The sequence below is a fragment of the Heloderma suspectum genome, chromosome 14, assembly GCF_057233095.1.
Source record: "Heloderma suspectum isolate Gila_16-S chromosome 14, 16-S_ref, whole genome shotgun sequence".
Taxonomy (NCBI): domain Eukaryota; kingdom Metazoa; phylum Chordata; class Lepidosauria; order Squamata; family Helodermatidae; genus Heloderma; species Heloderma suspectum.
This window is the reverse complement of record NC_139471.1, coordinates 7,991,415-8,005,495: the sequence shown is the minus strand read 5'-3', so window position 1 is coordinate 8,005,495 and position 14,081 is coordinate 7,991,415. Positions and strand designations below refer to the sequence as shown.

Here is a 14,081-nt window from a genome sequence, read left to right as displayed (position 1 = left end):
ATTCAAATATTATTTGCCAGAGGAACCTGCTCTTGAAGGCACGCAAGATCAAAGCATACAGAATTAGTGGAATCATTCCTTGAATTCTACCCTGTCTAATCAAGAACCAGTGCCGACCTGTACAGTCCCTTCAGAAACTCACAGATTAGGGTTTTAGCCGTATTCTAGCAGAGCTCTAAACCATCAGCCCCTCCCCAAACCTCAGCACCATTTCCACTCTTGTCCCCTGCAGACTCCCCTCCTCCCCTCAGTGAACCACAGACACCATCTACACCCCCCACATCCTCAGCCCTTGGCTCTAAAATGGTCCCAGCTTTTTTCTTTGGAAAGCAAAGGAAAGAATTATTCAGCCTCTGCCCATGTTCTTTGTTCTCTGACTTTCTGAGGTCTGATGCTTTCTCTGAATTTCCTCTATGCTAATCTGTCACAAACAAGAGGAAAGCTTCATTATCATTTTATTCACTTGCCAGAGCAAGGAGAATCCATCAGTTGCTTTGACAGAGACATAATCACTCCTGCTCTGAAAAAAGTCCCCTGCATTCCTCCTCCACTATACCACTGGTGCTGATGTCAGTTAGACTTCTCTAGACTTCCAGTTAGACTTTCAAAGAGGGAATCGCCAAAAAGCCCTATCTTCATTTGCTACTTAACTAACCTCTGAAGGCAGAGGAACCCAAGCCTCTGGTAACAACCTGAGCAAATGGGCAGGTTTATATGGGAAAAGTCATTCTATCAGCTGCTTATTAACCCCATTTAGGGCTTTATAGTTTTAGGTTACGATTCATTCATTAGATTTATATACTGCCCAATAGCCAAAGCTTTCTGGGTGATTTATAGTTTGATAAAACATAATGTAAAACCTCTCTCTATAAAAAACAATTTAAAAACAACAATAAAACTATGAAGACCTGATAAAAAAAACTAAAATGCCCCATCATTTGCTGTCAAATGCCTGGGAGCACCACTTCCTAGAACAGAACCATTACAATGCAGTACCCCCATACCTAGCTCAGATAGCCGTCCCAGAAGGATACCATGGGCAATGGTAGCAAAAGCTGCCGAAAGAGCAAGGAGAATCAACAGGGTCACGTTTCCCCTATCTTTCTACTGACACAGGTCATCATACAAGACGACCAAGGTTGTTTCCATGCCAAACCCCAGCCAGAACCCCAACTGAAATGGATTCAGATTATTGGTCTCATCCAAGAGTGTCTGGACTGATCAGCAACCACCCGCTCAAGTACCTTACCTAGGAAGGGAACATTTGTCACCAGCTAAAGTTGTTTTCGGGTTGTCCAGGACCACTCCTATTTTCAAGGAGGCATTATTCACCTCCCTGGCCCAGCCAGCCCTTCTCTCCCTGCCAGATTTAATAGGCCATGAGGGGCAAAGATCCAAAATGGAAGTGGTTGCACAAACCTGTCCCAGCACCGTGTCAACATGCTTGAGCTGTACCAACTGAAACGTATCCAGCAAAACTGGACAAAACTGCACTCTGGATACCTCACTGGATACACTCTTCAGAAATCACATAGCTGATGGTCAGTAGCTATAGGCTCTATGTAATTCTAGAACAGTCCAAACCTAACAACTACAACTATGACAGAGATCCGCACAACAGGTTTCCTCACTGAAATCTCTGAGGCTCAAAACACAGGGGAAGGGACTCAGGATTCCTGGGGTCATCCTTCCCAGGCAATTGAGGACAATAATCAATAACCTGAATTATTCCTGGGGTCAATCTCCCCAGGCAATCAAAGACATGAATCTCTACAAATATCATAAGAAAATGGAACGTTTCCTGAGGTCATCCTTCCCAGGCCATCAAAGGCAAGAGTTCTAGAAAACGCCCAAACAGACCTACACACACAGAGACTTCATCCAACCTTAAACCTTCGTTGAGATCTCTGTGCTACATGGGTGACGCCTATTAAGTCCAAGAGTAAGCCCACACAAGCAGAGAGTTCTACACCACAGCATTTGCCTTGGTAACTCCATGCTGCATGAGTCCAGACAGAGAAAACTCCCAAGAGTCAAGATCAAACCCAGCCTGACAGCACTCTGGGCTGACAACAAGGAATAAACACAGTCTACAGCAAAATGAGAGTTCAAAGTCTATGAAAAGCATCACAGTGCTCCTCATGGCAAGTCCTTAGCAATCCAAAGTTCCAATTAGAAGGACAATCCATGTGCAGAGTGCCTCCAGAGGCCCAGACAATGATGGATCCGAACAGAGAAGGCTTCAGGCAATGAAGACATAAGAACATAAGATGAGCCATGCTAGATCAGATCACGTGTCCATCTAGTCCAGCATTCTTTTCACACAGTGGCCAACCAGCTGTCCATCAGGGAACCACAAGCAGAATACTAGGTGTTCCTAGCAAAGGCTCTTCGCCTTTGCATCAGCTTAAAAGGGGAAGGTGTGACTATAAGGCACCTCCTCTGGACCATTTGGCAGACAAGGGCTTTTGGCCTTTCAGCGAGGCCCCTGTCCAAACAGGGCATCTCTGTTCGGCCCTCTAACATTGATGCTTCAACCTAGGTGACCCTTCTGCAAACCCCACCCCGCCTCCGTCAGGTTCTCATGGACAGCTTCCAGCCTCCCTGCCTGCCAAGGCAGACCAGCAAGTGGACAGGAAGTAAAGTGACTCCCCCCTAGCTCTGTGAACATGACAGAGATAAGCTCACACAGATTCTGACATTCCAGAGACAGAATAAGCTCAAACCCTTCCAGCCTATACCGATCAAATCCTGGCTATAACCTGCAAGGCCCACTGCAGTACTGAAGCTAAGACCTGACATATAGAGTGTGTCCTGCTAATACGTGTTGGGCCAATGACATGTTGGGACAGTGCCATAGTTGTCATGGAGGCCATGAAATCCTGAGCTGCCCCAGACAAGACACCTTCAATAGGAATGTTGATGTCTACCAGAACCAGCAGTATGGGGGACCTCAGCATCACATCTGAGACCACCTCCGTCAACTCACGTAGGGAGACTGATGGACAGCAGCGTGGGCAGTACACCAGCAGAATTCCCAATCTGTCCTGCTGGCCCAACACAAGATGCAAACACTCCAGGCTACTAGTCGGATGGACAGGGAGCCTGGAGAGGGAGAGAGGGAGGGAGGGAGGGAGGGAGAATTCCAGTTGACTACAGCATACCCTCCACCCTCCCTGGGCCTCAAGTCTACCCTGATGCTGAACCAAGTGTCCTGGTGGGCAAAACTGGGAAAGACTAACTCCTCCCTGCTCACCCATCCATGTCTTGGTTATACATGACAGATTGGCTGCTTCATCCATGGGGCAGCTCTTGAGGGAGCTCTTGTCATGCACTGATCTGGCATTTAAGAGCTGCATCGGGAGCCCCAAGGGCATTCTGATAGGATAACCATCACCATCAAACCTCCGGTTGGGAGGAGAGCCGGAGTATGGTATCCAGAATTATCAATGACCCTTCAGCATCTACTCAGCAGATAATTTGGTACTCCAGCCCATTTGATTTTGCACCTCTACCCCTGAATTACTGCACTTCATGACAAACTAAAGATGAGTCAAATTATGTTGCTTCAGTATATGCTACAGCCAAATAAATGACAGTACAATTTTCTCATAATCATAAAATACTGCTATGGTGATGGTACTAATTATGTTTATGTCTTGCTAATTGTGACCTTGGGCCCTCTCCTGACTTCCTGTTGTGCTTGCCCACCTCTGTAGCATAAGTTGTGCCCTGATTTTCCACCCAGATTCCACCCCCCTTTCCTGGTTCATTGTGTGATTAGTGTGTTGATGTGATGTGTGCATATCCATAGTACCGTCCTTGTAAAAAGCATTTTTAAAAGCCACACCCACTTGACACTACCAATAGTTGAATTACCAGGCAATTCCCTATTAATCTCTTTTTTTTTTCCTACTCCTGACCGTTGCATTTTTTAACTGCAGAAAAATAATAATGAATGTTTGCCCGGAGTGCCCCAAACAAGATAATATCTTGATATTCTTATATTCAGCTTCTTAGCAGACTCCCTATGAATAAACATAAACACAAGCCAACCATGCTGTCTGTCCCCATGCCCCTGCCATATTTTGTTTTTACTTTGCAAGTTCTCACAGGTAGACATAATTCCTAGCCTTCTGTTTGTATTGATTATGACTTTTAGATGTTGTTGTTCAGTCGTTCAGTCATGTCCGACTCTTCGTGACCCCATGGACCAAAAGCACGCCAGGCCTTCCTGTCCTGCGCTCTCTCCCAGAATGTGCTCAAGTCCATATTCATTACATCGGTGATGCTATCTAGCCATCTCATCCTCTGCCGTCCCCTTCTCCTTTTGCCTTCAATCTTTCCCAGCATCAGGGTCTTTTCCAGGGAGTTTTCTCTTCGCATTAGGTGGCCAAAATATTTGAGCTTCAGCTTCAGTATCTGTCCTTCCAATGAGCACTCAGGGTTGATTTCCTTTCGGATGGACTGATTTGACCTCCTTGCAGTCCAGGGGACTCGTAAGAGTCTTCTCCAGCACCACAGTTGGAAAGCATCAATTCTTTGGTGCTCAGCCTTCCTTATAGTCCAGCTCTCACAGCCATACATTACTACTGGGAAAACCATAGCTTTGATGATACGGACCTTTGTCGGCAAGGTGATGTCTCTGCTTCTTACTATGCTGTCTAGGTTTGCCATAGCTTTCCTCCCAAGGAGCAAGCGTCTTTTAATGTCATGGCTACAGTCACCATCTGTGGCGATCTTGGAGACCAAGAAAATAAAATCTGTCACTGCTTCCATTTCTTCCCCTTCTATGTGCCAGGAAGTGATAGGGACAGATGCCATGATCTTAGTTTTTTTAATGTTGAGTTTCAAACCAGCTTTTGCACTCTTCTCTTTCACCCTCAACAAGAGGCTCTTTAGATCCTCTTCGCTTTCTGCCATTAGGGTGGTATCGTCTGCGTATCTGAGGTTGTTGGTAATTCTCCTGGCAATCTTAATTCTGACCTGTGATTAATCCAACCCGGCGTTTCTCATGATGTACTCTGCATATAAATTAAATAAGCAGGGCAACAATATGCAGCCTTGTCATACTCCTTTGCCAATTTTGAACCAATCGGTTGTTCCATGTCCGGTTCTTACTGTTGCTTCTTGAGTCATTCTATCAGCTGCTTATTAATCCCATTTAGGGCTTTATAGTTTTAGGTTACCATTCATTCATTAGATTTATATACTGCCCAATAGCCAAAGCTTTCAGGGTGATTTATAGTTTGATAAAACATAATGTAAAACCTCTCTCTATAAAGAACAATTTAAAAACAACAATAAAACTATGAAGACCTGATAAAAAACTAAAATGCCCCATCATTTGCTGTCAAATGCCTGGGAGCACCACTTCCTAGAACAGAACCATGGAAAAGAGTGTTTGCTATGATCAGCGTGTTCTCTTGGCAAAACTCTATTAGCCTTTGTCCTGCTTCATTTTGTACACCAAGGCCATGCCTGCCTGTTATCCCGGTGATTTCTTGACTTCCTACTTTAGCATTCCAATCCCCTATGATGAAGAGGACATATTTTTTTGGTGTTAGTTCTAGAAGGTGTTGTAGGTCTTCATAGAACCCATCAACCTCAGCTTCTTCGGCCTCAGTGGTTGGGGCATAGACTTGAATTACTGTGATGTTGAATGGTTTGCCTTGGATTCCTACTGAGATCATTCTATCGTTTTTGAGATTGTACCCCAGTACTGCTTTTCCTACCCTTTTATTGACTATGAGTGCTACTCCATTTCTTCTAAGGGATTCTTGCCCACAGTAGTAGATATGATAGTCACCTGAATTAAATTCGCCCATGCTTGTCCATTTTAGTTTGCTGATTCCCAAGATGTCGATGTTCAGTCTTGCCATCTCATGTTTGACCACCTCCAGCTTACCTTGATTCATTGATCTTACGTTCCAGGTTCCTAAACAATATTGTTCTTTACAGCATCAGACTTTCTTTTCACCACCAGACACATCCACAGCTGAGTGTCCTTTCGGCTTTGGCCCAGCTGCTTCACTCTTTCTGGCGCTACTTGGAAATTCCCTCTGCTCTTCCCCAGTAGTATATTGGACACCTTCCGACCTGAGGGGCTCATCTTCCGGCATCATATCTTTTAGCCCTGTGATACGTTCTGTGGGGTTTTCTTGGCAAGAATACTGGAGTAGGTTGCCATTTCCTTCTACAGTGGACCACGTTTTGTCAGAACTCTCCACCATGACCTGACGACATAGCTTATGGCTTCACTGAGTTACGTAAGCCCCTTCGCCACAACAAGGCAGTGATCCATGAAGGGGGACTTTTGGATACCTCTTGTATAAAAATAATAACATGCTTGTCATGTAGCAGGACTCCACATATGACTAATTCTTTCCCCCATAAAATTGTGGCTCCTCCTGTTGAGTCATGAACTTAATAAATGTCTCTGCTAGCACAGAAGAGAGAGAAAACTGCCATCTCAGCATGATCATTAACGGTTGTATTTTGTACAAAGCAAGACCTGCAAACAATAAGAATTGTTCTGAATTACTGAGTGGTTGTTCTGAGATGATGCCAAGAAACAAACTATGATTATAGCAGTGAAGAACATTCTGGTTGTGAAAAGGGAAGAAGAATTCAATGGAGATTTGTTTTAGGTTGGTGATAGGACATTATTAGGGGAAGTATACAAACCCCATAATCACTACTAATTCACTTCCAAAATGAAGGAGGTTTAAAACTGAATTAAGCAGAGAAACCATACTGTGAGAAGAACACATGGATAGATCAGCTTGTTTTGTTTCATTTGTTTTGCTTCAGTACTCTCTGGGCCACCCCAGATGTAACACTGCCAATCTGTTCACCGTAGTGATGTGGTTGGTAGCTGGTTGTGGGCTCCTGTTTTCCCCACATGCTTTTCCAGTTTGAATTCCCTTCACCTTTCTTTGTCAGCATTAACCAAGATGCATTGTTACATACGCACTGGTGCTCACCATGTTAAATGTTAGTGGGACTTGCAAAACAGCCCCAAACACTGGCTAAATGCCAAAGTTTGTATCAGTTCAGATACGTTTAACCATCTTTAAGGCTACCAAGGGAATGGTGGGGGGAATTCAGTGCCAGCTGTTGCCCACTGGGACTGGTTGGGCAAATGGCAGGTTCACCAGAGGCGGAGCCAAAGGGTTCCTAGAAGTGGAGCAGACTTTTGAATCCATAGCAGTCAGAAATCCATTCCACAGAAAGGAGAATCTGAGGCACTTAAACTTTTAAGATCATGAGCGCAAAGCGGGGGTGGGAAGGGAAGAATCCACACAAAAGTACTACTTTGGACATTCTCCTGCTCCAGCAACAACCCCCATTGCACAGGAAATCAAGTGACTTTAAGATCGTTCATGCAAAACAATGCAAGGGAATCCACAATAACACACAAAATAATGACAATGATATTCTCTGAGCTTTGGAACCTAGCAGCCAGTTCTCAGCGCATCCAAAATCTACCGCTTTGCATGTAATCGTAGTGGTGATGATGACGACGATGATGATAAGCCACACAGCCACACACTCAAGACAGCAATCCACACAGCCCACACTCACTTCATGCAGGAATTCACTCACTCCAGGGAGAAATCTGCTCATCCCAGTGACAACACACAAACAGAGCATGCACATGTACACAAAACCAGAACCACACACGGATCACTACCACCGCCACCATCCCGTGCTCCAGCCATGGCACAGAATCCAACCACCAGCAAATTTTTTACAACTGAAAAAAAAATCTGTTAGCATTGCCAACCAGAATAGATTTTTACTAGGCTAAAAAATATTCCCCCAACCACTGACAAATTTTTAAAAAGCAACTAAATTCCATTGCCAGCAAGATTTTTTACAAATGAAACAAAAAGAATTGCCAGCCCAACCAACTGAAAGGAGTCTTTAAAAAAAAAAATTGCCCAAGCAACTACACCAGATTTCTTAAACTAGAAAAAAGTAAAAGACTCCCCAAAAGGGAGTAAAGGCACAATTCTATGCATGTTTAGACAGGACCATTTTTCTACCTAACATGTGCTAGGATTGTGCTCTGAGGTTGCAACTGTATTCACACATATTTGGGAGTGTGATAATGATAAAGGTGTTTCTTTCCAAAGGGGTAGAGAAGTGGGGTGCCAAACTGTGTTGCAGTTTATGAAGATCTTCAAGTTGAGTTCCCACAGAGGAACAGTGAATGGAATACAGAACAAAACAGTGGGGGTGGCAGGAGCAGGGGAGAAAAGAATGTTGACTTCCTCCAAAATTGAGTTGTTTCTTATTCCAGCATTCAAGAGGGGAGCAGCCTTTTTTCAAGAAGTGGGGGACAGCAACGAAGGAATGAGGGACTTTAGGAATCAATTAAGAATCGGGGAAGGGGAGGGCGAGGCAAATTCACCAGATTGTGTAGCTGTTGGCTACCCATCCCTCTCTCTTTCCCTGCTAGATGTGAGCTAGGAGAGGCAGCATCAAACAGCAGCAACAACAAAAAGTTATCTACCTTTTAAATCTGGATTTTCTCATGCATTGAGGTGCCTGCCTGCTTGTCTGCCCCCCCCCCCACCAAACACACACACATGCACAGAAGGAAGGAACCAACCATTAGCGCAGCACACTGTCCTAGAAGAAAGAAACATGGCTGGCGCTGAGACTACTCAGAAGCAGCAGCAGCCAGCCCACCCGCCCACATGGTGTCTGATTCGAGCCACAGCCAATTCAGTAGTGCTGGTCCTCCAGGAGGCCCCCCTCAGGATCACCCTCTCATTTGTAAAGGAAAGGTCATCTCCTGTTGGCTAGCTCAGGCTGGGATCTAAGCTAAGGAGCTTTTGTTTTGGTCAGTTCACGGACGTGCGAGCCCTCCAGGAAGCGTTCTGCGAGCATACAAAGCTGCCAGCCGGGAGTTCCTTCCTCATCCTCCTGGTCTGTAGCCACAGTGCAGCAGCACCCAGCGCAATATTGTTGTGCTGCAATTTGCAAGTAAAGCAGGGAATCAGGAGTGGGAAGGGATTAGTGGTCCTCAGCCCCCTCACCCTTTGATTCCCACCACCATTGGGGGAATTCATGCTGGAGAGGGAGAGCTCAAGCCTGATACCGCTTCCATTCTCATGGTTAAGAGATTCCCAGCATTATTTCTGAGCCAGTGTGTTGTAATGGTTAGTGTGTTGGTCTGGGTCTTGGGAGATCTGGGTTCGAGTCCCCAGTCAGCTGTGAAGCTCACTGGGTGGCTTTGAGCCAGTCCACTGATGCTTAGACTAACCTACCTCACAGGGTTGTAGTGAGGATAAAATGGAGAGGAGGAGGACCATGTAAGCAGCCTTGGGTTCCTTGCAGTGGGATATAAATGTAATAATATAATAAGAACAATAAAATAGAATAAAATAAATGTCTGTACCAGCTTGAAGTATACTAACCAAGCATATGTCTTTTCCTTTTCTTATCCAATCCTGTTCCTTGGATCTAAAGGACACATAAGAAAATATACTGGTGCAGTGGGATACAAAATTAGGCCAAGAGTAGTGTGCAATCCTGATCATGCCCAGCTTTCAGTGACTGAATGAGAAAAGAGGGTGCTGTGTGCCAAGTAGGATGAGAACCGTGTGAGCCTTTTCTTTGAAGCCACTCAGCCCTCATATTATTTTTGAGTGAGATTCTTCTAATGGATTGCCAGTGGTTCCTGACTGTTCTGTTCATTGCAACTGAATTTGCTTGTATATTTCTCAAATACAGGATTTAATCTCCTTTTAATTTCAGGGATTTATCTGTTGGATTTAATCTACATTGATTCAGCATATCCTGCTTCATGCAGCATCATGGAGAATGAACAAAGATCCAATCAAATGAACAATATCCTCCGAATAATTGCTGATTTGCAAGTCTCCTGTAGCTACGGTTGGTAGTTTTCCTCTTCATCAATATTTTGTTAATATAGGAAATTAGTAGCTCATGTCTATCTCATACCAAGATGGACCTTAAGGGATCATGTAAATTAGGAAGCTTTGTGCTACTAAACAATTTAGGGCACAATCCTATGCATGTTTAAACAGAAAAATAGTCCTACAACTCCCAGTATTCCCCAGCCAGCATGGCTGGCTGGGACATGCTGAGAGTTGTAGGACTTCTTTCAGTTCAAACATGCATAGGATTGCCCCCTTAGTTTTCACCTTTTGTGTAATTTCGGTTTCAATGCCAAATTGTTATGTTTTGTTTTTCCTGGCCCACCTTACCTTAGCAGGCATCCTTAAATATATATTGTACTGCGGTATACTCTTCCAGTTTTAATTTTCTTTTTAATGGTCAAAATTCCATTTCAGATGTTGACTGCCACCCATGAGCTTGTGTTTTACTCTGATTTCTGAATTTGGTCCTTTCTCTAGTAGTTCCAGGATGAGGCAGTTTATACAGTTGAGAAGCACCTCCTCCTGGTTGGCAGACAGGGCTTCAGCAAGAACCGACACCAAGGGGAGGGTCTTCTCCTCAGCTCCCAGCCCAGTTCTGTTTGTCTAGCAGGCAGCAGTCTTCTGGTATGGTTTATGGTTGAACCCTTCTGACACTATTTGAATTGTACTAAACCAGCTTATTAATTTGTGGGATGGATCCACTCTTTCAGAAATGGGCTTGGGCCATTCTTGGTGGTGCTCCAGCCTCCCAAGTCTGAGGAAAAGAGTGCCACTGAGGAGAGAAGAGTGTTCCTGAGGAGAGATGGCCTTCTACTCCTGGCACAGCTTCCTCAGCTTCGCTTCTCCTGTTCTCATGCAGAGCAGGAAAGAAGCCCGTGCCAAACCAAAAGATGCTGGTGATCGCGCTATTTGGGCTGCATATTTCTGTCACCTCCCCACCACCTGATCTGGTTGGGAGAGAGACAAGGCGGTTGCTTGACCACAGTCACCCACCACCCTGCGTGTCACATAGCTATACCCCAAGGCCTTCCACAGCACCTTACAGCAGGTGGATGCCAATGTGAACGTTGCTGAAGAGGCAAGCAACAGTGATCACTCTCCTAAGTCACAGTTTGGGGCCAGCACTCCACTTCTGGTTCATTGGCTTGCAGCAGCCATAAAATGACACCCATCGGAACTACAGCCCATGGATGCCAAGAAAGCAGTGAAGGTGCTGTAAATGACGTCCCTGGGGCCTCTCCTGTTTTTCTGCCATTTTTCTCCTCAGGAATGTTGCCAGGAGAGGCTGCTCTGGCCTGTCATTTTTCCCCTCAGTGAGGCAGAGCAGGCACATGGGAAGAGGATGGCTCCTGTCAGTCTTTCCTCCCCTGAGTAGCAACACCTCTCCCTCCACTTGCAGATGTGGAAAGAACCTAACGGTGGCACTGAGGCCTATTAAGTGTGATAAAACAGTGTTGTTGGTGATTGGAAGGTTGATATTTGGAGAAGGTGCCCTCTGCCTCCTCATGGAGTATGAAGGAAGAAGTGGCTGCCGCTTGTGGTGGTGCTTAAGATGGCTTTTGGAATTAACTGTAATGAGGGGCTGTGGGCCTCCGTTGGGCTTACATCTAGAATGAGCAGCTGCTTTTCTTCCTAAGAAGCTGATGTCTCTCCTTTCGTGGAAGAAAGCTGCAGAACACCCCTGAAACCCCACTGCAGCATTATATGGAGTGGAAAGGCAGCTCTCTCTCCATATTCTGCTGAAAGAAGCAGCTTCCTCTTCCGTCCCCTCTCCTCCCCATCATGATGCACAGGGATGAAGTGTGACAAAAGACAAGGGTTTGCACTGCAGCCCAGCAGTTCAGTTAAGAATAGAATGGAAAGGAAGGGCTACACTGTCTCCATCCTCTCCTGAAAAAGCAGCTACATCTTCCCTTCTTATGAGGCGCTGGATTGCACTGCCTTGTTGTGGCGAAGGGGCTTACGTAACTCAGTGAAGCCATAAGCTATGCTGTGCAGGGCCACCCAAGATGGACAGGTCATGGCAGAGTTCTGACAAAATGTGGTCCACTGGAGAAGGAAATGACAACCCACTCCAGTATTCTTGCCAAGAAAACCCCATGGAACGTATCACAAGGCTAAAAGATATGACGCCGGAAGATGAGCCCCTCTGGAGCTGACTGTGGCTCAGATCATGAGCTGCTTCTTGCAAAATTTCGGCTTAAATTGAAGAACGTAGGGAACATATGACCTAAATCATATCCCTTATGAATATACAGTGGAGGTGAGGAATAGATTTCAGGGATTAGACCTGATAGACAGAGTGCCTGAGGAACTATGGACGGAGGTCCGTAACATTGTTCAGGAGGCAGCAACCAAATCCATCCCAAAGAAAAAGAAATGCAAGAAAGCAAAGTGGCTGTCTGATGAGGCTTTACAAGTAGCTGAGGAAAGAAGGGAAGCGAAAAGCAAGGGAGAAAGGGGAAGATCTGTCCAACCGAATGCAGATTTCCTGAGAATAGCAAGGAGAGACAAGAAGGCCTTTTTAAATGAACAATGCAAAGAAATCGAAGGAAACAACAGAATGGGAAAGACTAGAGATCTCTTCAAGAAAATCGGAGATATCAAGGGAACGTTTTGTGCAAAGACGGGCATGATAAAGGACAAAGAAGGCAGGAACCTAACAGAAGCAGATGAGATTAAGAAGAGGTGGAAAGAATACACAGAAGAACTATACAGGAAAGATCTTAATGTCCCTGATAGCCATGATAGTGCGGTCACTGAACCTGAGCTGGACATCCTCAAGAGTGAAGTCAAGTGGGCCTTAGGAAGCATTAGTAACAACAAAGCTAGCGGAGATGACAGTATTCCAGCCGAGCTATTTAAAATCCTAAAAGATGATGCTGTTAAAGTGCTGCACTCAATATGCCAACAAATTTGGAACACTCCAACAGTGGCCAGAAGACTGGAAAAGGTCAGTTTACATTCCAATTCCAAAGAAGGGCAACACCAAATAGTGTGCAAACTACCATACAATTGCGCTCATTTCACATGCCAGCAAGGTGATGCTCAAAATCCTACAAGCTAGGCTTCAGCAGTATGCGAACCGAGAACTACCGGAAGTACAAGCTGGGTTTCGAAGAGACAGAGGAACTAGAGATCAAATCACCAACATTCGCTGGATCATGGAGAAAGCAAGAGAATTCCAGAAAAACGTCTATTTCTGCTTCATTGACTACGCTAAAGCCTTTGATTGTGTGGATCACAACAAACTGTGGCAAATCCTTAAAGAGATGGGGGTACCAGACCACCTTACCTGTCTCCTGAGAAACCTGTATGAGGGTCAAGAAGCAACAGTAAGAACCAGACATGGAACAACCGATTGGTTCAAAATTGGGAAAGGAGTATGACAAGGCTGCATATTGTCGCCCTGCTTATTTAACTTATATGCAGAGTACATCATGAGAAACGCCGAGTTGGATGAATCACAAGTCGGAATTAAGTTTGCCAGGAGAATTATCAACAACCTCAGATATGCAGATGATACCACCCTAATGGCAGAAAGCAAAGAGGATCTCAAGAGCCTCTTGTTGAGGGTGAAAGAGGAGAGTGCAAAAGCTGGTTTGAAACTCAACATTAAAAAACTAAGATCATGGCATCTGGCCCCATCACTTCCTGGCATATAAAAGGGGAAGAAATGGAAGCAGTGACAGATTTTATTTTCTTGGACTCCAAGATCGCCGCAGACGGTGACTGTAGCCATGACATTAAAAGACGCTTGCTCCTTGGGAGGAAAGCTATGGCAAACCTAGACAGCAAAGTAAGAAGCAGAGACATCACCTTGCCAACAAAGGTCCGTCTAATCAAAACTATGGTTTTCCCAGTAGCAACGTATGGCTGTGAGAGCTGGACTATAAGGAAGGCTGAGCGCCGAAGAATTGATGCTTTTGAACTGTGGTGCTGGAGAAGACTCTTACGAGTCCCCTGGCCTGCAAGGAGGTCATATCAGTCCATCCTAAAGGAAATCAGCCCTGAGTGCTCATTGGAAGGACAGATACTGAAGCTGAAGCTCAAATATTTTGGCCACCTAATGCGAAGAGAAAACTCTCTGGAAAAGACCCTGATGCTGGGAAAGACTGAAGGCAAAAGGAGAAGGGGACGGCAGAGGATGAGATGGCTAGAGAG

The 14,081-nt window shown here is 45.2% G+C and overlaps 1 protein-coding gene across 3 annotated transcripts in view; it reads left to right on the top strand.

Annotated features, from left to right (window-relative positions):
• The window catches only part of RALGPS1 (Ral GEF with PH domain and SH3 binding motif 1), a 310,289-nt gene that overhangs the window by 217,538 nt on the left and 78,670 nt on the right, over positions 1 to 14,081 (top strand). For all 3 annotated transcript variants that reach the window (XM_084821508.1, XM_084821507.1, XM_084821506.1), the window contains exon 10: positions 9,772 to 9,909. In XM_084821508.1, the coding sequence (XP_084677634.1) occupies positions 9,772 to 9,909 (138 nt within the window). The remainder of the gene's footprint in view (positions 1 to 9,771; positions 9,910 to 14,081) is intronic.